This window comes from Vigna unguiculata, chromosome 7 (assembly GCF_037176805.1).
Source record: "Vigna unguiculata cultivar grain cowpea cultivar isolate G323 ecotype 2 chromosome 7, ASM3717680v1, whole genome shotgun sequence".
In the NCBI taxonomy this organism is placed as follows: Eukaryota; Viridiplantae; Streptophyta; class Magnoliopsida; order Fabales; family Fabaceae; genus Vigna; species Vigna unguiculata.
This window is the reverse complement of record NC_140798.1, coordinates 28574705-28598658: the sequence shown is the minus strand read 5'-3', so window position 1 is coordinate 28598658 and position 23954 is coordinate 28574705. Positions and strand designations below refer to the sequence as shown.

Here is a 23954-nt window from a genome sequence, read left to right as displayed (position 1 = left end):
TATATGATTGTCTATGGAATTGTTGATGGATTAATTGATGAATATGCATGTGTATAATGATGTATGAAACTGTGATGACGATGATGGGTTTGTTAATGGATATGAGCATGTATCAAAATATATAATATATGATGATTGTAATTAATCACGAACATAATAATACTTAATATGGATAAATACAAATACGAGTGATTTTTGGTATTTTGAATTTGATGTGAAATCATGTTTGTGGATGAAAGTATGAGTTTGATGTAATTCCAATAACCTTGCAGGGAGATTCTATGGTGGCATTCCTTTAGTGTATGCATTGATGCAACAGTGAGTATTAAAGGTTTATCCTAATACTCTAATACTTATTCAAAACTCATGTAAAGTAGAATGAGTTATGTGGTGAGAGAGGCAGAAGGTATTATCATTAAAGGGACTAACCTTGTGTGTATCAACTTAGGTAGAGCATGTCAAGTTGAGTAGTATTCTTTTTATTACCACAAGCGCAAAAGCCACTAAGAATCATACATCAGTGCCGAGATCTGAATACTTAAGTCTAGAGAGTCTTAAATTGTATGTTTGATTTTTCTATGAATGTTTGAAATACAATACTTTGTGATGAAATCAATTTAATTGTTATATGCTAATTTATTTTATAAACTATTTTACCCTTTCTTGTGTTTGTTGGTCTTCTTTTACAATAATCACCTTTACTGGTGTGAGTAGGTGAGGAAATATGTGTGGATTTATCTTAGGAGGAAGATGTTGATGCAACTATATATACATATAGGATCGTGAGAGCTAGGTTTAGCTCCTATCTTTTGAGAGTTTTGAAAGTGGTTGTAGTTATGTGGTTAAGTTTTAGTTCCTCTAAGTAGGTTGATGTAAAACCTTTTATATGCTAGTACAAATTTTGGATAATCAGTGATGTAAACTTTTATTTAGTAGTATTGCCCTATTAAATGGAATGTTGCACGAAATGATCTTATCAAAATCATTTTGATATTTGAATGCGCATAATTTTTTTTACATATATAATAAATTTAATTTAATTTTCTAGTTTCATAAAATTAATTTATCCATTTTAAGATAATATTAAAAAATTATATAAGATAACTAATATATATATATATATATATATATATATATATATATATATATATATATATTAAAAACTACAACTGTAATAAAAGACAAATATCAATGTCATTTAAAATCAAATGATCCTTCTATTAATATATATATATATATATATATATGGTTTTATAAAAGAACAAATATCTTTAATTATATAATAAGTTGCATTAAAAATTATCATATTTATAAATTTAATTAGACATATTTTGATATGTACAATGAGGAACATAGTTTTTATCTGTGTAATATATTGTGAAAAAAGTTATAAAAAAATTAAATTAAAATTACTATAAAATAATATTTTAAATATAAGAATTTAAGTCAAATATCCATAAATTAAATAATAATATTTTAAATATAAGAATTTAAGCCAAATATCTATAAAATTATAGATTAAATTTTATATGACAGTGAAATAAAATAATATATAAAATTAAAATAATTAAAAATGAATAAAATATATAATTTAATAATATTTTAAAATTTTCTTTCTAAATTCATAAAAAATAAAAGATTATACTACAATAATACTAGAAGATAAATATCAAAGTATTTTAAATTAGTCATTCTCTTAATTCAATAAAAAAATCCTATATTCATATTATTTATCCATATATTTTATTTTATATATAATTTTATAAATATGAATAACTTTAATTATATAATAGGTTGTAGTAAAATATTTTATATTTAATTAAATGTATTTTTTAATATGTATAGAATGGGAAAAAGAATTCATATTTATGCAATATATTGTAAAAAAATTAAATTAAAAGTATTATCAAATTATATTTTGAATATAGTAATTTAGGTTAAATATTCATATACTAAATGACAATTTTATATATTATAAAAGTAACTTTTAAAGATTTTAGTTTATATGACAGCAGAATAAAATAATATATAAAATTAAAATAGTTAACAAGTAAAATATCCAATTTTATATTTTAAAATTTTCTTTCTAAATTTATAGTCATTAAAGGATAATATTTCTATTATATATATATATATATATATATATATATATATATATATATATATATATATATATATATATATATATATTTAAAATAAACAAAGTTTACTGCTGCATTTATTATAACATAAAAATTAAACATGCAAACTTATTTGAAGGATTTTTGTACATACATAAAAGTTAATATAAAAAATATATATTTTTTAAATTTTATTATATAGAGTCTTCTAAAAATTTTATACTTTTATGAATAAAATTTTGACATTCAATGAATATACCAAACTTTAACCATGGCAACTAAAATTTATCTAACATGATTAGAAAAGAATCTTATAGTGTATATATGAGACAAACTAGGCAAGAAATGTTATTCATATCACCACTGTCCCATGGTTCAAACTTTCGACGTAATTGCGAACTAATAGTCCAGAAAATGAGAAAAAAAAAAAGAAAAACTCAATTACTCCATGAAAAACTTCACTTCGATATATTTTCATTGGTTGTGACAATTATCTCTGCATTATGAGAAAGAACCTCCACCAGCTTTAATATCTTTCTGCAGCTACAATAATCAATAAAAAAAAACTTAATTAAATATATTAGAACTTAAAAAATTCACGAAATTCAGGTTATCTGTCTTCAGATAAAATTATAATGAAATATTATCGCAGTTACCCTGAATAAATACTGAAGACCGTTTTTCAGTAGAGAATATTCCTGTTGTAATTGTTGCAGACATCTCATACACCTACACCAACACCATTTTCTTTATAATAAAACACATATCAATTATATTTTAAGATTTTAAGACTCAACGAACAATATATACATTATAAGTCTTCAGCCGTCAACCTATTTTCCCACATAGATTAATTTTATAAAAAGATTAATTCTATGTCCAGATATGAAAAACAGCTCACATTCACTATTACGAAACATTATTGTCACATAAATATTGAACTAAGAAATTAAAAGGTCTAGTAGAAAATATGAAGCATGTAATAGATTATCCTCCTTCATCAAAACAGAGACAGTTAAAGATCTATGAGCTGTAAGAGTAGCTGCATCTTCTATCTGACGCAGTATAATCATGCCAACATAAACTGACGACTCAATCATTTTAAATATGAGTATGAACAAGATTATAGATGAAAATATTCTCAAATCTTTCTGTCTCATTAATTTAATAGAAACTTTTAAATTTCTACAATTATCTAACAGCAAATTTGTTCTTCGGACTACAAGATTTGATGGAGAAAACAAGTCTTCAGTGACAATATGTCCAGCTTAATTTGACTTCAATGATTAAGATGACACCTAGGAATCAAACCACTGTACACGAAATTTTGTTCACTGACTAAAGTCTTTTCGTTTACCTTTACAAATACAAGGGCTTTCAAATAATTTATTTTCGATCAAGTATTTCAGAAAACATCTTCATAATAGACAAGATCTAACTTTTCAACTGTAAAAAAAAAAAATATATTATTACCATTCTTAAATTAAATAATTTAATATGACAATGTATTAAAAAAAATTAGTTAAAATAATACATTACTCTTTTATTTTCAAAATATTTATATCAATATTTCTAACACTAAACCGATCTAAATCATGTTTAAGAATCACAATTTACTAAAGTCGCGATTAGGTATGAAAGAAAAATTGGTTAATGCCTTTTCTTTCTTTAAAAGCATTTATATATTATTGTATCTATATTTTAAAATCATTTTATATTACTACAAATTTAGACAAACCACAATTAAATTTTCCCATTATTACAAACATTTTCTCTTTATTCACAGATTTAGACAATAATTCTCTGTTCATTTTTGTATGTCTTTAAAAGTTTACTAAGTGTGTTAGTATAAATTTTTTAAAATCATCAAACAAGGAAAAGTTAAAATCAAAACAGGTAGATGTTTTCTACTCTTGCAATCAATATCACAGAATTCGGTCATTCAAATTTTTTTAAGTTTTTTAAGGAATTTTAAAAGCCACTGTCACACCGATTTAAGAGGATTTCTATCAGTAGATCTCTGAAACTTTTAACAAAATCTCAGAAATCACATGTAAGTTTTTTTATTGATTTCGATCACCGAATAAATCCAAGAACATAGGAATAAATGCCCAAATCAAAGAGATAATTCACATGACATAAGATATGACTTATGGAGGACTGCGTGAGATGCACGGTCAAATATTGAAGAGGAATATGTAAGAACACACTCACCCGTCCAGGTTTTTAGTCTCACAGAAAGGCCTGAAAGTAGCGCAAACATTTTTAACTCTGGCAGCACCAACACTGTTGAAAAACTAAATTATCACACATGAAAAGAAAAACTTTCACAGTTAATACATAAAAAAATCAGAAATAGCATGACACCTGGCACTGCTTCCCTTATACTGATGGGCATAAGCATCTATTTGTTTGAAATCAGCTGGAACTTGTTCCCTACATAACAAGTCAAACCCAATCATCATTCACAATATTCATATACATAAACAAAATCACTAAATTACTAAATTACACAATTACACAGTACTTACAGACAACGTGCCATATTTTTTAGGATACTCTCAGAATCATCAAAGAACATGGTGACAACCTCAAGCACAAAATCTGGAGTACTCTCATCCTGCAGTTTCTGAAGCTGGCTAAATTGATCGTCCAAGAACCCCTTCTCCACGCCAACAAAAACAAATTCAAAATCACCAATCAAATGATACAAATTGAAAACGGCAGTAATAATCAGGGTTTTGACCAGATTTGTGATTAAAATAATAATCATAATTACAATTTAAATCTTTTTCTTATTATTAAAAAAAAAAAAAAAAGAGGGTTTAGTTTTGTGGACGGAAAATGACTTGGCAGTGGTATAAGAAACAAACATGGGACCATATATTTGAGAGAAGAATGAACAGTATCAATGAAAAAGCAAAATCATTAGAGTGAAAGAGAGAGAAGAGATAGGAAACGAACCTGATGAAACATGGCGGATTGGTGTTCGCACAGCTTGGCTTGCAACTGATTAACATCCATGGTCATTCTTTATGGTGTCAGATCTTGCGTTGAAGTTGAAGATTGAAGGAAAATTGTGTGTCTCTGAGAATGAAAATTGGTGAACCCTGTTTTCGGAATTTGACCTGCTCACTACTACACCTTCTTCCTTTGCTCGCAAATGCTTCTCTCTCTTTCAGGGATACCTTTTTTATTCGTGACAGTTATAAATAGCCGTGTCTATTAGTTTTAAATGTAAATAAATGCACTTAAATTTCTTTTTAATTCTTTTCAATTGCTTTTATTATTTTTTCTTTCTTATTCAAAATACTATCTATTGTTCTTTACTACTATTTGTGCTTAACGCATGGAATTTAAACAAAAAAATAACATATGCTTATTTTATAAATTTAAATTCATAAAAATATAACTAAAATTTAATATAAATATTTACTTTATAAACTGAATAATGATAGTTTATTATTTTTATTACAGAATGTTAGAATTGATGCTCCAATATTTCACAACCAAGAGAGGGTTGAATTAGTATTAACAAATTTTGTCCAGTTTTAGCACTTTTGAAATTGTTTTGATAATAACCTTTGCTTTTGAATCAATTGAAATATTATGGTTTGATGCTTAATGTATGGAGCATTTATACTAAGACAAGATAAAGAGAGAAAGAGATAAAACACACAGAATTTTTATATTGGTTCGATTCTTAAGAATCTACATCCATTTCATCTAGCAAACCACAGCTAGATATATTCACTATATCACAAGAATTTCAAGATTTACAAATACACTTGATAAATCTAAATTCTAAGATAAAGGAACACAAATGCAAGGCATCCACACACTTGCACAACCACACAACAGCAAGGTTATCACACACACTTGCTTTAGACAGAAAACAACAAAAACAAACAGTTTCAAACTGTATCAAAATACAAGAACAAAGCCTACAAAATGGATTGAGTACACCTTTTCCAAGACTGAAATTTCTTCTTCTTGCCAAGTCAAAATTGAATGTGTCTTGATAGAATTCTTCAAGAGGACCTTCCAAGATAGCTCCAAGAACATGTTTCACACTTCTCTTTCTTTCTTTTGGTTGAACAGGTTATTCTTGAGAAAGTGCATAATCTGTTTTTATATAACAGCTGCAATCAGGCACGAACCTAGTAGACTACATTAGTTGGCTAGTCGACTATCGGGAAGTGCAGAAACTATTTTTATATAACAGCTGCTATCAGGCACGAACCTAGTCGACTACATTAGTTGGCTAGTCGACTATTGGGACAGCAGATTAACATTTTCAGATTATCACACACATGTCATGTTAACCATTATCATGCTATTATGGACATCATCAAAAACATTTCAAATACACTTAGCAACACAGAAATGTATTTAAGCTATGTATATATCTTTTTAATAAAATGTACTTTATTATATAACTATTTGTGATAGTTAAATCAATCAAACTAAAAGTTAAAAAAGTAAAAAATAAAAAAATTAAATATAAATGAAACAATAGTTAATAATTTCACTTGTGTACCTTAACTTAAAAAGATTTACAGGTATTCATAATAAATAATAGAACTAACTATATATTAATTATAATAAATAATTCAATATTTATTCATAATAAATAATGTAACATTTTAAATAAATTTAATAGTTGAAAATCATATATAAATATTATTAGTAATTTGAAATATTTTATTTAAATTTATTATTATATAATTAAGACTCTAAACAGTTATAAATAATTTGTAAAGATTTATAAAGTTCATAAATGTACATTATTACACTCATTTAAGTGCATCACATTCAATTAATTTTGTTATATAAATTTAAATTTTGTTGTGATTAAAAGGAAAATATTTGTTTTTCTACTTTTATAAGAAAATTGCAATATATTTATTATATAATTTTATGCTTAACATATCAGTATAATATATTTATTATATAAAATTTTAATATATTTACTAAATATGATGTTGATTAAAATTTATTTTTATAAAATAAAATACTAAATAATATGTAAACAAAGAGGAATATAATTATGTGTAAAATATTTTGCAGATCCTGTTGTTACATGGATACGAGTGATGTTATACTATTTAATATTTGTCATCTTGTTATAAATGATAATAAAATTTATTGTTAAAATTAATAAAAAGGCAATAGATTGTATATTTGAAAATCATTAAAATTTCTTTTTAGTCTTTTTCAATTATTTTGTACTTTTCATGATCTAAATGTACTTTTTAATATATATTTTACAAAATCAATGTCATAGTTTAGAAAAGTATTGCAACCACATAAACTCCAAATATAATATATACCTACGGATGGATCAATTATTTGAAAAAAAAAAACTATATATATATATATATATTTATTGATAAAGTTATTGAATATTACTTTAAAAAATATAATATAACAATAAATAAAAATAAAATATAGTTGAATAATAATGGGCATTAAAATGTGTAAGTGTAGATTAATATTATTAATAAAGATCTGATTTTGGTGTTGATGAAAGAAGGGAGAATAATATCTGGAGGACCAATTCTACCAGCCACACGTGGTTGTGGGGATTCATATCATTTTTCTGTTTCACTCCTTCAACAACTACCTTCCACATTATACCTGTCATCTCATCCTCCCTCGCCACTTTTTTATCCCAACCCAAATACAATGCTTCTTTGTCGGCTATTTTTGGTCAAATTTATACTACTTCTATTCCATTCTTTCAACATTTTTCAATTTTACTATTTTTTCATTAATAATTTTGTTAACAATAATAATAATATTTATATAGATTATTTACAAGCGAAACTGTAACTAATACTATTGAATATACAAAACTATATGTGTACTCAATCCATTCCAAAACATTAATATTTAAGATTATGGTATGTTGATTTCTAGAAAAAAATCATGATAATAAAAGCAAAAGTATATATGTGATGACTATTTAATAAGAATTGTGCGGCCTCAATTCATTTAGAATATATTGATGTCTGTTTGCAATGTGATGCATTTGATTGGTATGCACATTCCAAGAGCTACTAACAATTATTGAAGATTATGCACTTCCACTTATCTGCAACACAAATCAAATTTTTCGATCAAATGCTTCCAAGAGACCCAAATCTTAAAACAGATTTTGTTTACATACGAAAGTCTCTAGTGGCTTTCTTTTTGTGCTTTCCACCTAATGACCTTTTTCCACCTATTTGTAAGAATTATGATGAAAAGGAAGGGAGAGAAAAGGTATTTGTTTCTATTCAATAAATAATTTAGGTAGATCCTATTTGAAAGGGAACGAGAAATTAGATTCAATGAGTTAAGGCTCACAGGTAATACAATATTTCTTTCTTTCATGTAACTATGGCTAATACCATTTTCTATAAAGAATCTATTATGTACAGAGGTTGAAGGGTATAGAAACATGCTGTTTTTTAGAACTAGGCAAAGTGCAAAATTTTGAGTTTGATGAGGCAATTTTTATATGCAGAAACTCCATCAGAAAGAAGGGATGATGATAGTGACCAGCTTCACCCTTGATGATAGTGAGTCTATGTTCAGTTCAACTATTCTGAATCATGAAGTTCTTCTCGGAAGACTCTTCTGAAAAACGGCATTCGGGTTTTCTTCATGCCCTTAAAGCAGCTAAGGTTGCCGTTAAGAAGCTGTACAACCTGCACCAAAGGGTCACATGCTTCATAAAGGGTTTTGTCATAGTCACATGCTTCATAATGGAACTTGTCATACATGTTAAGGTACACAGACACAGAAGAGTTAGTGGGTTGACTCGCAGATGTTCTGCCACTACAAAAGTGGACCACATTACATGTGGAACACATCAGTACTGGATGACATGTCATAATCATAAAACATCATTTCTTATTATCCTCAATCTTAAAGTAATCAGTCAAATTATCCTAATTACAGTTTAAGAATTTGTTTGTATACGAACAATACTTATAAATATGTAAAAAGTAAATGAAGTATTTCAAAGCAAAGTTTGGTTAAGAAAATTAAACAAACAGTTTGGCTGCAAAAAATTCACCGTTGAGATTTGAAAAGATAGAGACAAGGTACCTGTCTTGTAGAGGGCCGACGAATCGATGACTGTTCTATGCACAAAGAAGCAGCTAAGAGCATAAGATTCATTTGTCTGGAGTCGAAGTCACCTAATAGTGAAGGATCAATCAGCTCCATGGCATCATTTTTTTTCAGCAATGGTTTTGCCTGAAAATTTGTTAGAATAAAAATAAAATCAAAATTTGGAGAGAAGAGGATGAAATTTGTGTGTAAAAAAGAGTAAATAGTAAGATACTATACCCACAACACAAGACTTTGCTGTGAATAATCAAGTGCACGACGCCCACTCACTAATTCCAATAGCAACACACCAAAAGCAAATATGTCTGTTTTCTCGTCCACTATGCCATGCAGCAAGTATTCAGGTGCAAGGTAACTGTGGCAGTAAAAATTGGAACCAGAGTTAATAAGAAGCAGAAAAGTTTTTTTTTTTTTACCAGGAACTAATTGAGAAGGTCACAAACCCGAAAGTTCCTTCAAATTTTGAAACTGTGTGATGAGTCCAATTTTCTGGCAGCCATTTTGCTAGTCCGAAATCACAAATCTGTCCAAAAAATTCATAACGTTTCAATTTGTTCCTGAAAGATTTTTAAATGCATTCTAACGTACATAACATGGAAATTGATGTGACAGAAGGGAAGTTTCGTCCATCACGTAATGGAGAATCTTCCAAAAATTGTTTGTCTATAAGGTAAATTCAATAAATTCAAAATCCGAAAGACAAAAGGTATTTGTTGTGATGAGTTATAGAATCAAACACAGAACTGAATCCTAAGCCTTCATTTGTGCATCCTTATCATACCTGAGGCTCAAAGTCCTCCGTGAGCAAGATATTGGCTGCTTTTATATCTCTGTGGATAATTCTTCTTTGACAACCCTCATGAAGATATAGTATACCCTTAGCTATTCCTAATGCAATTTTGTGCCTTGTACACCATGGTAGTTTCTCCTTGGAACCTAATGACCAACCAAATGATAATTTTGAACAAATATTGACTCTAAAAAATGTAAAGGGAAAAAATGAACTACCATTACCATAAAGAACTGAAGCTAGGCTTCCTTTTTCAGACAACTCAAGAACCAGATACATTCCACCATCCACTCCATAGCCAACCAGCTTAGCAGTATTGGGATGGTTTACATGAGCCATTACACCAAGTTCTGATAAGAAATCCCCTATGATTTCATCGGCTGTTCCTCTTGTTAATCGTTTAATTGCTACTAGCTGACCATTTGGCAAACACCCTTTGTAAACTTCAGCATAGCCACCTTTCCCAATCAAATTTTCTGCACCAACCAACATAAAATTAACAATTTAACTCAATTACACTAACAGTATAAAGTGCACCAACCAACATAAATTTAGAATTTAATCCAAGTACACTAATAATATAGAGTGCACCTACCAACATAAATTTTGAATTTAATTCAAATACAGTAACAATACAACGTTTTTTATTCACATTATCATCTAACAGTCTATTTGGAATCGCGTTAAAAACACATCATGCGCCTAAATAGCATGGAATTGGCAAAGGTTACATGAAGTTGATTCGCCATTAATGTGAAAATTTGAAAACTGATACAAAAGGGAACACACTGCAGTGGAAGACAAATATATATGATATAACTCAGTGATTTCTAATTCCTATTCACAAAAAACGCTGATTTGTATTTACTTGAGAACATTGTAAAATTAGAGTGAAAATTTAAACGAAGCAAAGAAATCCAATCATGTGGTGTTCCTTGATGAGAAATCTAATTCTGTAGCACGATGCATACCTTGGCTAAATGAATTGGTTGCAACCTGAATCTCATGATGAGTAAAGATCTTCCACGGTGACCTGCAAGGGGATGCATTTGCATCCAAGAAGCAACTTGGGAGAATGGTCTCCCTCATGCTAGTGCTCATTCTTTTGGAGAGCTTCAGGGCACTGAGAGGGTGCAACGTGTTCGTATGTTTCTTCGACCCATTTCTAAACAAGTGAAGAAATGCATGCCACCTAGAAGCATGTTTTGAAAGGTCTTGAGATTCAGAATCCACTGCAGGCTCTTTGGAAGAACTTGATTCTGAATCCGAGCTCCTGAAATAGTCTTCCAGAACTGTAACTGGGGAATCCACCTTTTCCTTCATTTTTTTTTTTTTTTTGTGACCAACGAGCACAGAAACCCTCAAGTAAAAGAAAAGATATCACACACCCACCAGGAAAGTGAGAAATTTCATGATGAGGGCTAACTTATGGAACACAAAAAAATGGATTTTTTTCTCCCTCTGGTAACAAAATGTTTCTCTACAGAATAAATATAAATTACAACACGATAAATCAAGAACAACCCATCAAATGAAATTAGGAGAGTAAAATATGAAACGGAAGGACATTGCCCAAAACTATTGTATCCCAGAAAAATAAATAATGGAATTTGTATCTTAATTTTTTCTCTCTAGAAAACCAATTAGGTAAAAACAAGGGAAAGACAAGGAAAGCTTCCTGAAGTGTAAGAATCAAAGAAGCCCAAGGGATAAGCCAAAGCGACAGAGAAAACCATATTTTGAAGAGACCCAAAACATACGTATCAGAGACAGAAAGATCAGCGACACAGCATCTTGGAAACTCGCTAGGTGAATCGCAAAGAAACTTGGATGATACAATACAGTGAAAGGGGAAGAGTAAAATACAAGTTAGGCAGCTGAATAGCACAGAGGAAAAAAAAATCCAATATTGTTTTCAACTCAAAGAAGAAACAGAGGAAAGCAGAGGAAGGGACAGTGGAGAGAACAGAGACAGAAGCATCAGAGGTTGTTTGGTTTACTTGGCCACCCCGCTTCAACAAACCACTATCATTGCCCTTTTCAATCTTGTCCCGCTACTAGTCACAATGTTTCTTTTGAATTTCGCATATAAAAAAAATAGTATATCTTGCGGCCTGAAAAAAAACCAATAGACGGTAGTTAAATAATATTTTGGAGTCTAAACTCGTTACGCAGATTTTCGTGCCATAAATAAATAATTATTATTATCATAGGTTGTGGATTTTCATTAGGCACCTTTCGAGATAAGAAACAAAGTTGAGGTGAGGATTATGATTATGCTATTTGGAGTTTGGATTGTAGAAGAAGATAGAAGAGTTGGCAAAGAAAAGATGGCTTTGGCCATGCATGCCAAATGACTTTTACATATTTAATTTTTGTATACTTTTTGTTTGACAAAAATTATTAAAAAGTTGTCTCAATATTTTATTATGTAACAAAATTATAGTAATGATATAAAAAAACGATGATTAAAAAACATCTTCCTTATCATGGTCAGAGTCAGAGACGCCTATGTTGTGTGTACACTTCTTGGTCTCTTCAAGGATACGGCACGTGCAAAATGGTGTTTCTTTATTTTATTCTCAAACATGGATTCGTTGTCCAAGTTGCTATATATAATCAGATAATTGCATTAATATTTAGTAAAAGTTATAAACTCAGAATTTATTTCATACAAATGAAAGAAAGAGCTAGAAAGAAAAATAATAAACATGATATAAAAGGAATAAAGAAAAGTCAAAGGTGGGTTTAATGTATGGAAAATTCTACTTATAATTCTAAAATAATATTTTATACCATTAGAATATACTCACGGAGAATAAATAAAAAGAGAAAAAAAATGAAAGAAAGAAAAGATGTTGTTACATCAACCCTATCAAATACGCCACATTCCGTCACACTTCATTCAAATGCATAGAACTTTGTTTCTTCATTTTTAATTATTAAAGACAAGAAGTTAGTTATAGGTGTGCCCACACCATAATTATCGTCATTATTATTGACATTATATGAACACATCTTCCACTGGTAGGTTTATGCTTGGCATTTATTGTTTATTTAAGAAGCCAAAAACAAATTAATTAAGTGGATCTGGTAATGAAGTGTGAGTTGCTTGGTGATGAATGAAAATGTTGTCTGGAAACAACGTAACGTTGTACCAATTCTGCAAGAGTATAAATATTATACTCGATTCGCTATCATTTCAGCGTAATTAACACAATCACTACGCACAAGCCAAACCCCTCAGCCAAGAAACTCAACCACAACACTCAACTTCTTATTATTATTACTCATCTTTCTTCACTACCAAATTATCTCCCAGGCTCCACCCTCAATCATTTCACCGTATTAAACTATTTTTTTATCTGTTTCAATGTTCCAAATATCAGTTTTTCTTTTTAAAGAAAAATAATAGCTAGTGATTGTGTTTTTTTTCGAATCTGTAGAAGGATATGAGTGAATCTATTTTCGTACCTTGAATTCGCGATTGATTGAGGTTTAAGGTGTGTCCAAATTGACTTCGTCAAGACAAAAAAAAAAAAACTGGCTACGTACTTCTCTCATCCAAAATTTCAATTTTTTTTCTCACAAAAAATGTAACCATCGTGTTATTATTATTAATAAAATTAATAGGTTCATCCTAATTTGATTCGGTCTAACATGACAAAAATAGGTTGAGTTGAATTAATCTACTAATGAAAAACAAAAAGACGAATAAATCTTAGCTTTTTCTATCCAAGTGGAGTAGATATAAAGCGCATCCCAAAAAAAAAAAAAATTTAATTAAATATGAAATTCTTACAAATTTAGTTAATTTTCGGTATTAAATTTTTTTAATATTAGCCAAATATAATTTATAAACTAAACTAACAATTATAATCATGTATATTATAACTTTTTAAAACAACAAAATCTTAAGAATTATATAATAAAATCATGATAAATATTAGGATCAGATAAAAGATATAAATATATTTTTTTAAAGAAACAAAAAAAATTATAGTACCAAATTTTTAGTTAGATTAATTTTGTTTAAATTTTATTCATAATTAAAATGATTAAACACATATTATTATATATATTTATTGGAAAAAAATTAATTCTAAATATATTGAATGAACTTATTAACAAAAATAAATTTCTGTGTTGATATTATAATTCTTTTATTATACTATTTTTTATTTAAAAATAAATAAGAGGACACACATTTGGAAAACACCGGAACAATTGAAGGTGATGTTTTGTAGTGGTCACATCATGGCCTTTCCATATGTTTCTTGCGCACCATTTGGTGAATAACTTTTATATCCATTTATTTCCAAAACTAGAGTCCACAGTGATCACAGTCACACGATCGAGTTCAAACAAAACCGATTAATAAATTATGTCAGTTCAGTACAACATATATATTAAATACGATAATATTGAACTAAATCGAATATCATAACATCTTTACTTTAATGTTTTGTTAGTAAGAAGGAAAAAGATGAAATGGATTAAAAAAATGATGAATAGATCATAAAGTAAGAACAAAAAAAAGGTTTGGTTATAAATCAATAAAGAAAAGACAAGAAATAGTAGATGGGATATAGTAGAATTAATCCTAATAATATTACAACTTTTCCTTTTTAAATATACTAAAATAAATAATTCATTTATATTAATCTAAACAATTTTTCTTATTCGCTAAATCATATTTTTCTAACCAAAAGGTTCAGAGTCCGATCAGTTAAAGCACTTAAAATAGTCTTTTTCTTCTCTCGAAGTTCTTTTTTATGTCTATTTTTCTAACCCTTTAGACAGTTAAAGATCATATCGACCCTAACACTACATAGCCCTCCAGCCTTAGCTTTTATAAAGCTTAAGGCTAAATGAAAATATTTACCTTAGCCAAAAGCAATTAATTTCTAATATCTTCCTAGTGGCCTTTAAAGGCACTGATCCAAAAAAATTAAGATGACCTTTCAAGACACCTAGTGACCTTTCAAGGCACTTGATGAGCTTTGAAGGCACTGAATCAAAAACTTAAGGTGAACTTTCAAGACGCCTAGTGACTTTCAAGGCACTAAACCCAAAAATTAAGGTGACCTCTCAAGGCACCTAATGATCTATCAAGACACTAAAAAATATTGGTGACTTTTTAAGGCACCCAAGAAATAATGACGACTTTTCAAAGCGCTTGAAGAAAATGAAAGGTGACCTGAAGATACCCGAAAATGACCTTTCAAGGTATCATCCTAAGATGATCAAGTATCATCATATCCATAAAAAGATTATCAGGTATGATCGTAAGATGATCAAGTATCATCAGATGTATAAAAAGATTACCAAGTATCATCATATGCATAAAAAGATGATCAGGTGTCATCCTAAATGAGAAAGATTCATCTAATCGAAAAAAAAAGATTATTAGGTATTGTAGTGTTAGACCCAATGTCGATTGGGTTATTAGGCCTAAAGCTGATTTGACATCGGATCTAGTACCAGTACTGATGAGTGAGAAAGGTTAGGTCGAAAGTGGAGAAGATGCGAAGAAGACTTCATAATATAAGGAAGAGATCGAAATTGGGAGATCACTATTGATTGCTTCTAGCTAATCAGTGTTTGTAGTTTTTGGCTAGCACAAGATAAATAGGGTATAAGTGTGATGGTGAATATTTTTATTTATCCTTAAGCTTTATAAAAGCTAAGGGTTGGGGGCTATGTAGTGTTAGGGCCCATCTAGTCTTTAACTAACCAAAGATTGATATGGTCTTTAACTACGCAGAGCACAATCAATCTGGTCTTTAACTGTTAAAAGGTTGATTTGGTCTTTAACTGTCAAAAGGTCGATCTAGTTATTAGTCCTAAGACTGAATTTAGTTGTTAGATCAATACCAGTGGGATTTCTAAGACAAGAGTATGAGGTAGTAAATGAGGAGATTAGTGTTGATAACTCAAACAACTATCATGAACATTGAATAAGAGGGGAATCCAAGGATCAAAAAGATAAGCATAAAAGAGAAACTCGAGGGAGAAGAAGAAAGATACTTTGAATGCTCCAGACTATGAAGCTTTTGGCTAAAACAATTGTCTTTCACAACATGGAATCTTAGGTGTGTGTCATGTTCACTTGAGGACAATACTCACAATTTTCTTTCGTAAAATTTTATATTTTTTCATTAGGTATAATTTTTTTTTTTGAGTTAATATGATAATAAACTTGTGTTCAAGTACAAAGGAGTATGGTTATAACAGAGGAATATTTTCACATATTTGTGAATTTTAAGTAGAAGGAAAAACAAAATTTGACATTAAATTTATCGCAGTGATTGTGGAAATATGAAGAGGATTTGAAGAATTTGTAATAGTATGAACAATTTGTCAAATAATAGTAAGCTTACTATTTATAATTATTTGGATTCATTTTATAAGAAAGAAAGAAAAAACAGTATTTAGAAGTAAGAAGTGTGATTGAGATTAAAATACCGAACACACACACATATATCTTTAAATAGTATATATATATATATATATATATAAAATTTAAAGTATTTACTTTTAATTTCTTACCCTTTCTCTATTTCTAGTATCTCATGTCTATTATTATTTATCTATTTTAGATTAAGCTATTTTGTTCTTGGGAAATGATTTCATTTTCTTTTCCAATATCAATCGACATATCCAAAACCAATATATTCAAGATGATCTATATAACTATGTATTGCAAATGTTATTATCCTTCTTTGCTTTTAAACCTTTTATAACCCAACACGTGTTTATTACTTTGATGTTTTAACAATTGTTTACTTAAGATAACTTTTCTAGTTATCTTATACTTTTCATGAGTTAGAGAAAGTTACAATTCTAATTATTAGAATCAATACCATAGATACTATATCAATAATATTATTCTAATATCCCTAATATTATGCCCGTGTATTATTTTTCATGTGTGCAGTCATCATTATTAATTATTTCTTGTATTGTTTATTGTATTCAATGATGGCTTTATTATAGAGATTATGATTGTATTGTATTGTGTTTATATAAATACAACATCTGTCTTCTTGGCTTGGTTTTAGAGTTCTTAAGCTTTAAGGCTCTCGATCCAATTATGTCTTCTGCAGCCAACACAAATCACAAAAATGACCTACCCACAACTATTTCTATCAGGTTGGACAAAGATAACTATCTCCTATGGAAGTTGTAAGACCCACAAAATTTAAATAATTAAATAATTAATTATTTAATAAATGCGAGTAGGAGAAGCTTTTATGACATTAAATGCTAACTTTCGTGATGTGGAAAAGTATTAGCTCAAGTGGTTGAGAGTACTTGGTTTGTGGGAAAGGACTTGGGTCCGAGTCTTATGTATGCTTGTGTGTTATTTTATTTTATTATTTTGATATGATAATGTGATTGGAGCGTGATAATAGGATATAACCTTTGAAGTATGAATTGTATCATGAAATGTGATTGGTTGGATTGGTTATGCATTTGAAATTAAATTGTGTGGTGATGGGTTCAAACCTTGGTTTGGACAAAACCATAGACTTTCTTTTTATCAATTTTATTTTTGGTAAGAATGTGAAGGGGCGAGAGAACGTTCCTATGATTGTTTGATGTTGTATTTTATTCGTTATTGACTGGATCGTGATGTATGAGGGAATGGGGATTGTTATTTTCGTGAAAATCAGAATGAAAATCGGGTTTCTGGGATTTTTCTGCCTGGCGGGTCGCGCGTGACCACTAGGCGACGCACGCACCAGCACAGTTTCTGGGTATCAACGATGAACCGCCAGGCGGCACGAACCCAGTTTCACTATTTTTGGTTATATTTTGATGTTTTGGAATACCTGTGGTGTGGTTGTGATGTCTGTATGTTCTGGTGTGAATTTTGATGTTGATAGACTCTGCGTATGTTGATTTTGCTGCAAGATACTATTTCTGATATGAAATTGGGAGGCTAGGGTTTATGTGGAGGGTTGGAAACAATTGTGCATGATATAAATTCGTGATTTGACATGATGTTACAAAAATCCGATTATTTTATGATTTACAGATGTTTGTTGATGAGTATGAATCTGTGAAATGGTGTATCATGGGTTCGATTTGATGTTTTGTTGAGTTCTAACTATGATTTCATGCCAAGAGAAGTATGGGAAATAAACAGAGGGAATATCTCAAGTGAGAACAGTATGAAGGGAGGAACTTTTATCACAGATTATAGGGTGGGTATGCATGAGGGGTAATTAAGGGGAAAAAGAAGAGTGAGTTAGCTAAATGAGTATATGTTGGTATATACTGAAAAGTTTAAGAGGTATATGACTATGTGTTAAATGTTGATAAAAGGGTAGGTGTGGAATGTGTGATATTGCATGTTGGTATCATGTGTTAAAAGTCGATAAAAGTGGGAATGATATGAAAGATATTGTATGTGTGGTATATATGTTTCATTAAGGAGTGAAAGTGTTTTGTGATAATATGTTGAATTATGTTGGCAAGAAAACTGTTGTGGTATGAATCTTATAGGTAGTAAATGATAGGACCAAAAGACTGTGAGCTTGTATACATGAAGTTGAGCAAATTGGTTGTGTTGTGAATAGTATAATGTAAATTAGTTAAAGGTTTGTGTTTGGAAAATCATACCGTGATGAAATTCTCTGTGTTGAATGTTTTGGTATCCCTTAGGACCAATTATAGTGCCATAAAACCAGTAGCATTGTGCTACTGGTATAGTGCCTGGCGGCGTGAGCGAGCCACCAGGCGGACGAGAGTTAAATCAGGGACAGTAGTCACAGCGGAAGCGATGCGCCTGGCGGCGGACGATGGTTGCGCCAGGCGGCGACGGCGGAACAGGGCGCTTGGCGGCGTGGTGGTGTCCGCCAGGCGATGGCGGTACTGTGAGGGTACTGTGGGCGCGTGGCGCCTAGCGGTGTGTGATGCCCGCCAGGCGGTCTGGAGCTAAGTTCCGCCTAGCGACGTGAGATGCGCGCCAGGCGGTTTTGGTCCAGTGATGGTGCGCGAGGAAAGTTTTCTACACTGCTTTAGGGGATGTTCATGATGCGATGCTTTGGCTGGGGGCCCAATTACGAGTGCATCTTGTATTGGGGTAACACGTGACCACTCTAGGTTGTAGCCTGGTGGTTTACGAAGTCCAGTGGAGTGTGCGGGTTGTGGCTCGTATGGCGAGGTTTCAGATGATTGCCCTCTTCAGTGGATTCTGATAAGGTTTTGGTAGTCTGGAAACAACTACAAACTTAGGTTTGTTTTGGGGAACTCCACTTGGTGTCACGGTGAGATGTTGTGACAAGGTTATTCCCACGTGTGGACTATCAGGTGGTGGCCTGTAGTCGAAGGGGTGAGTGGACACTCGTACAGCAAAGATCGATCATAGACCTCGCCTAAAGGGTATAGAAATGATAGACGTCTAAAGGCAAGTGTTGGGTATGACGGAGTAAAAGAAAAGGGAAGTGTGCTAACCCGGGTTTAAATTTATTAATGTGGTATTCAATAATATATTGTTTGATTTTATTTAAATGAGCTCACCCTATCTGTATGTGTGTGGCGATGATCATGTAACTTGTTACATGGGAGCAGATGTTGATGCAGGTGGACAGACTGAGACATAGAGACGAAGAGGGGACCCTATGGGAGTTTACTGATTTTTATTTTGTTATGACATCCCTAAGGAATATTACTGATATAAAATACATAAAATTCGAATTTCATTAAAGTCCACACTGATTATGAACTATTTCCCAAAAACACGGGAAAATTTAAAACTTTAACAATTAAAATCCGTAAATCCAAGAATCCATGATTCATAAAAACTAGAATAACAGTCAACGGCTCCAGCCGGATTTACATAATATTCTCAAAAACAAAACAGTAAAAGTGTACATATGTATCTACAAAATTATCCCATGATAGCCCCCGCTCCGTGTCTACGCATCTCCTGACCCACCTGTCACATCATCTGCTCCCGGATAACAAGTTATCCGATCATCGCCACACACACACAGATAGGGTGAGTTATGCAAAATAAAACATAACAGATATATATGAAGTATATATGCTTCCCCACCCAAAACAATATAAGTACAAAACTCATAATTTCCAAAACACCCAACCATGACCTCATAGTCCTTCATGAGTCATATGCATGAACTAGGTCTTGGGACTTCCCTTTGCTCCCACGAAACTGACTCATTCGTGGTCCAACCCTATGAGCCTATCTCGTTCATAGTCCTGCCCCACAGACTCCTCGTCTGTAGTAAAAACATCCAAGTCTCACACTTGGACCCTGGCACGCACGCAATCACCATACTATGGACTCCTCGCCCAATAGTAGCCGACGGGAACATCACAGTTCCTTGCCCATCGTGCGCCCGACACATGTAATCACCATACTAAGGACTCCTCGCCCAATAGTAGCCGACGGGAACTCAACCAGTTCCATGCCCATCATGTGTCCCACCATCGAGCACATCCCAAACCCCTAATGGACTTAGTCCTTCAAGCCCAACACACCACAACACATGCATATACAATCTAACCATAGTATAACAACCAAACACACTCGCAAGCACATAAAAACGTAGTTAATCACATAAACTCGCTTAGGCTAGGGACCCCTCGCCCAAACTAAGCCCTCTGCTTCGCTTAGGCTAGTTCGCCTCGCCTGGGCGAGCTTAAAACAACCACAACTACACGTTATCTCACTTAGGCGAGATTCCCTCGCCTGGGCGAGTTGCACCATCGCTCAAAGCAACACCCTTACCTCGCCTAGACGAGGAACCACTTAACCATGTCATTTCACATCGCGACCTCGCTCAGGCGAATGTCTCTCGCCTGAGCGAGACAGAGTCGCTCAAAACACTGATACTTCTCGCCTGGGTGAGGTATCGCGCTCAAAAGCGCTCAAGTCACCTCGCGACCTTGCTTAGGCGAGCTGTCCCTCGCCTGAGCGAGACTAAGTCGCTCAACACCAAACCAAGGTCGCATGGGCGAGCAACGCGACCCCAAATCAGACGAGAGGTTCTGCAACTCTCGCCTAGACGAGATAGACTCGCTTGGGCGAGACTTACAGAGTTCCCTCACTGTCACACACGAATTTTACCCAAAATAGTGTCAAACCATCCAAAAAAGCATACTACAAAACATGCAATCAATACCAATGTATTTGTAATGGCAATTAGAACCCAGAACCATAATTTTCTCACAAAATTGACAATCACATTGGAACATATAATGATCAATAACCAGAATGGTCAAAACCCTTCTCCCACAACACGTTACCCATACATGTTCATGCATCAAAACTCAAATACCCCTTTTCCCAATCACAATACATCAGGTACGAATTTTTCCCAATCAAACAGGACTCAATTGGAACCTCAAATTCATAACACAGAACAGATTATTGACATACGTAAAGTATAGCTCCCCTAACCTGGTTTGATTGCTCAACAATTGTGAAGGCAGAACCCCCTTGACTCAAAACCCTTTCTTGCTTCAACCCTTGCACCTCAAAACTCAGTTCACCCTTTCCAACTCGTGCTCCTCTCCCAAACCAATTCCAGTAGTGCCAAAACCCTTCCCTTTACCTAATTTTTGGCTTTTATAGGTGCCTTTAAAATAGGTATTAAAAATAAAACGAGTTTTGGGCCTTTAATTTCCTCTTCAATATTACTTATTTGATAAATTCTCAGCCCCCTTGGGGGCCCATTCTAGGCTTTTCTTTACCCCTTCACATTCATATCACCACTATTAGTTAGCAAAAATAAAGCTTTTTATTTGCCCACCAAGGTTTGAACCCGTGACCTTCCACTCATAAAGCCATATCACAACCACTATACCAAACCACATTTGGTGATACTCACAAATCAACAATATCTTACAATACTAATCACATACTCATACATATCCTTAAAAATCAATAACAAAAATAATCACACATAATTGGCATACATAGGATTCGAACCCAAGTCCTCTCACACAATCAAAGTACTCTCAACCACATGAGCTAGTACTTTTCCACATCACATTATACAGCAATTAATGTCATAAAGGCGCCCTCCTCCCGCATTTATTAATTAATTAATTAATTTTTCCTGGGTCTTACAACACTCGCAACAGAGAAATGAAGATGGATCAATATCTTCTGAAAATGAAGAAATTTGCTGATAAATTAAAGCTGGTAGGATCACCAATCTCCAACTCAAAGTTGATGGTTCAAACGCTGAATGGACTGAATGTTGATTACAATCTAGTGGTGGTCAAATTATCTGATCAAATCAACCTTATTTAGGTTTATCTACAAGCTCAACTATTGACTTTTGAAAGCAGAATAGAACAGTTGAACAATTTCAATAATCTTTTGATGAATACTTCAGCAAACCTTGCAACCAAATCTGATTTCAGAAGCAACAATTCAGGGACACAAGGTAATTGGAGGGGCTCTAACTTTAGAGGAGGTAGAGGAATAGGTAGATCTAAACCAATATGTCAGGTATGTAACAAGATCAAACACATAGCAGTGAATTGTTTTTATCGCTATAATAAGTCATACACAAGTTCAAATCATAATGTTGCAAATAATAAGAGAGAAAATGACAGTGCTTTCATAGCCTCCCCCTACCATAGTCCAGGCTATGAATGGTACTTTGATAGTGGAGCTAGCAATCATGTGACCCATCAAAATGAGAAACTTCAAGATCTCAATGAAATCAATAGTATGACTTCTTCTCTCTTAGTTGGAAATGGTGAAAGATTGAAAATATTGGCCTCGGACACAACTAAATTGAATAACCTCAACTTGCATAATGTTCTATATGTTCTAGAAATAACAAAAAAATTGTTGAGTGTATCTAAGCTAATTGTCGAAAATAATGTCATTGTTGAATTTGATGCAAACTATTGTTATATGAATGACAAATTGACAAGGAAAATACTACTAAGAGGAAAACTTAGAGATGGATTATACCAACTTTCAAGTGTCAACTCTCAAATCAATAAGGATCCATGTGTCTACATGTCGCTAAAGGAGAATTGGCATAGAAAGCTTGGACATCCCAATAATAAAGTCATAAAAAAGGTGCTGAAGAATTGTAATGTCAAGACATCATCGCGTGATCAATTTTCATTTAGTGAAGCTTGTCAATTTGGAAAACTTCACTTATTACCATTTAAATCCTCTTCCTCTCATGCTAAGGAACCTTTAGAATTGATTCACAGTGATGTATGGGGACCTGCCCCAATTTTATCTCCCTCTAAGTACTATGTTCTTTTCATTGATGATTACAAACAGGTTCACTTGGATTTTTCCTTTAAAACAAAAATCAGAAACAATACATGTTTTCACTCAATTTAAAAGCCTAGTTGAAAACCAATTTAACAAGAAGATAAAAGCTCTTTAATATGACGGTGGAGGTGAGTTTAAACCTATCCAGAAAATAGCCATTGAATCGGGAATTCAATTTAGAATGTCTTGCCCATATACCTCTCAGCAAAATGGTAGAGCTGAAAGGAAACACAGACATGTGACTAAACTAGGGCTCACACTTTTGGTACATGCTAAAATGTCTTTACATTACTAGTGGGAAACTTTCTCTACTTCAGTTTATCTCATCAAAAAGTTGCCTTCATCAGTTAACCCAAATGAAAGTCCATTTTCATTGTTATTTGGAAAGAAACTTGATTATGATGCTCTAAAGTCATTTTGTTGTGCCTGCTATCCTTGCCTTAAACCATACAATCAACACAAACTTCAATTCCACACTACACAGTGTATATTCTTGGGATGCAACAAATCTCACAGGGGTTATAAGTGCCTCAACTCTCATGGCAAAATTTTCATCTGAAGACATGTGGTCTTTAATGAGAATCACTTTCATTTCCATGATGACTTTCTTGACACAAGAAAATCATTAAAAACA

The 23954-nt window shown here is 31.9% G+C and overlaps 2 protein-coding genes and 1 pseudogene across 3 annotated transcripts; 1 reads left to right on the top strand and 2 right to left on the bottom strand.

Annotated features, from left to right (window-relative positions):
* Positions 1-2394: 2394 nt before the first annotated feature.
* On the bottom strand, positions 2395-5330 carry LOC114190595 (histidine-containing phosphotransfer protein 1-like). Of its 2 annotated transcripts, none has more exons than XM_028079544.2 (6): positions 5085-5330; positions 4652-4782; positions 4488-4556; positions 4335-4406; positions 2777-2849; positions 2395-2663 (listed from the first exon to the last, which is right to left on the bottom strand). In XM_028079544.2, exons 1-6 carry the CDS (start codon positions 5148-5150, stop codon positions 2622-2624), a joined length of 453 nt encoding a protein of 150 aa, XP_027935345.1. In that variant the 5' UTR covers positions 5151-5330; the 3' UTR covers positions 2395-2621. The 2 variants fall into 2 exon arrangements, with proteins under 2 accessions (XP_027935345.1, XP_027935346.1); XM_028079545.2 differs by having other exon boundaries at positions 2395-2657; positions 5085-5319.
* Positions 5331-8213: 2883 nt separating this feature from the next.
* Positions 8214-12123, bottom strand: LOC114189604 (receptor-like cytosolic serine/threonine-protein kinase RBK2). The gene is made up of 7 exons (XM_028078217.2): positions 11004-12123; positions 10257-10508; positions 10024-10178; positions 9686-9765; positions 9462-9597; positions 9219-9368; positions 8214-8815 (listed from the first exon to the last, which is right to left on the bottom strand). The coding sequence occupies exons 1-7, from the start codon at positions 11353-11355 to the stop codon at positions 8708-8710; spliced, it is 1233 nt and encodes a 410-aa protein (XP_027934018.2). The 5' UTR covers positions 11356-12123; the 3' UTR covers positions 8214-8707.
* Positions 12124-22186: 10063 nt separating this feature from the next.
* LOC146884751 (uncharacterized) lies at positions 22187-22989 on the top strand (annotated as a pseudogene).
* Positions 22990-23954: the final 965 nt, after the last annotated feature.

Coding starts and splice junctions, on each gene's coding strand:
- LOC114190595 (XM_028079544.2), bottom strand. CDS start 5,150: ATGACCATGGATGTTAATCAGTTGCAAGCCAAGCTGTGCGAACACCAA. Junction 4,407..4,487: donor TATAAGGGAAGCAGTGCCAG/GTGTCATGCTAT, acceptor GTTTTTCAACAG/TGTTGGTGCTGCCAGAGTTA. Junction 2,850..4,334: donor GAGACTAAAAACCTGGACGG/GTGAGTGTGTTC, acceptor GTGTTGGTGTAG/GTGTATGAGATGTCTGCAAC.
- LOC114189604 (XM_028078217.2), bottom strand. CDS start 11,355: ATGAAGGAAAAGGTGGATTCCCCAGTTACAGTTCTGGAAGACTATTTC. Junction 10,509..11,003: donor AACCAATTCATTTAGCCAAG/GTATGCATCGTG, acceptor TGGTTGGTGCAG/AAAATTTGATTGGGAAAGGT. Junction 9,369..9,461: donor AGCAAAGTCTTGTGTTGTGG/GTATAGTATCTT, acceptor ACAAATTTTCAG/GCAAAACCATTGCTGAAAAA.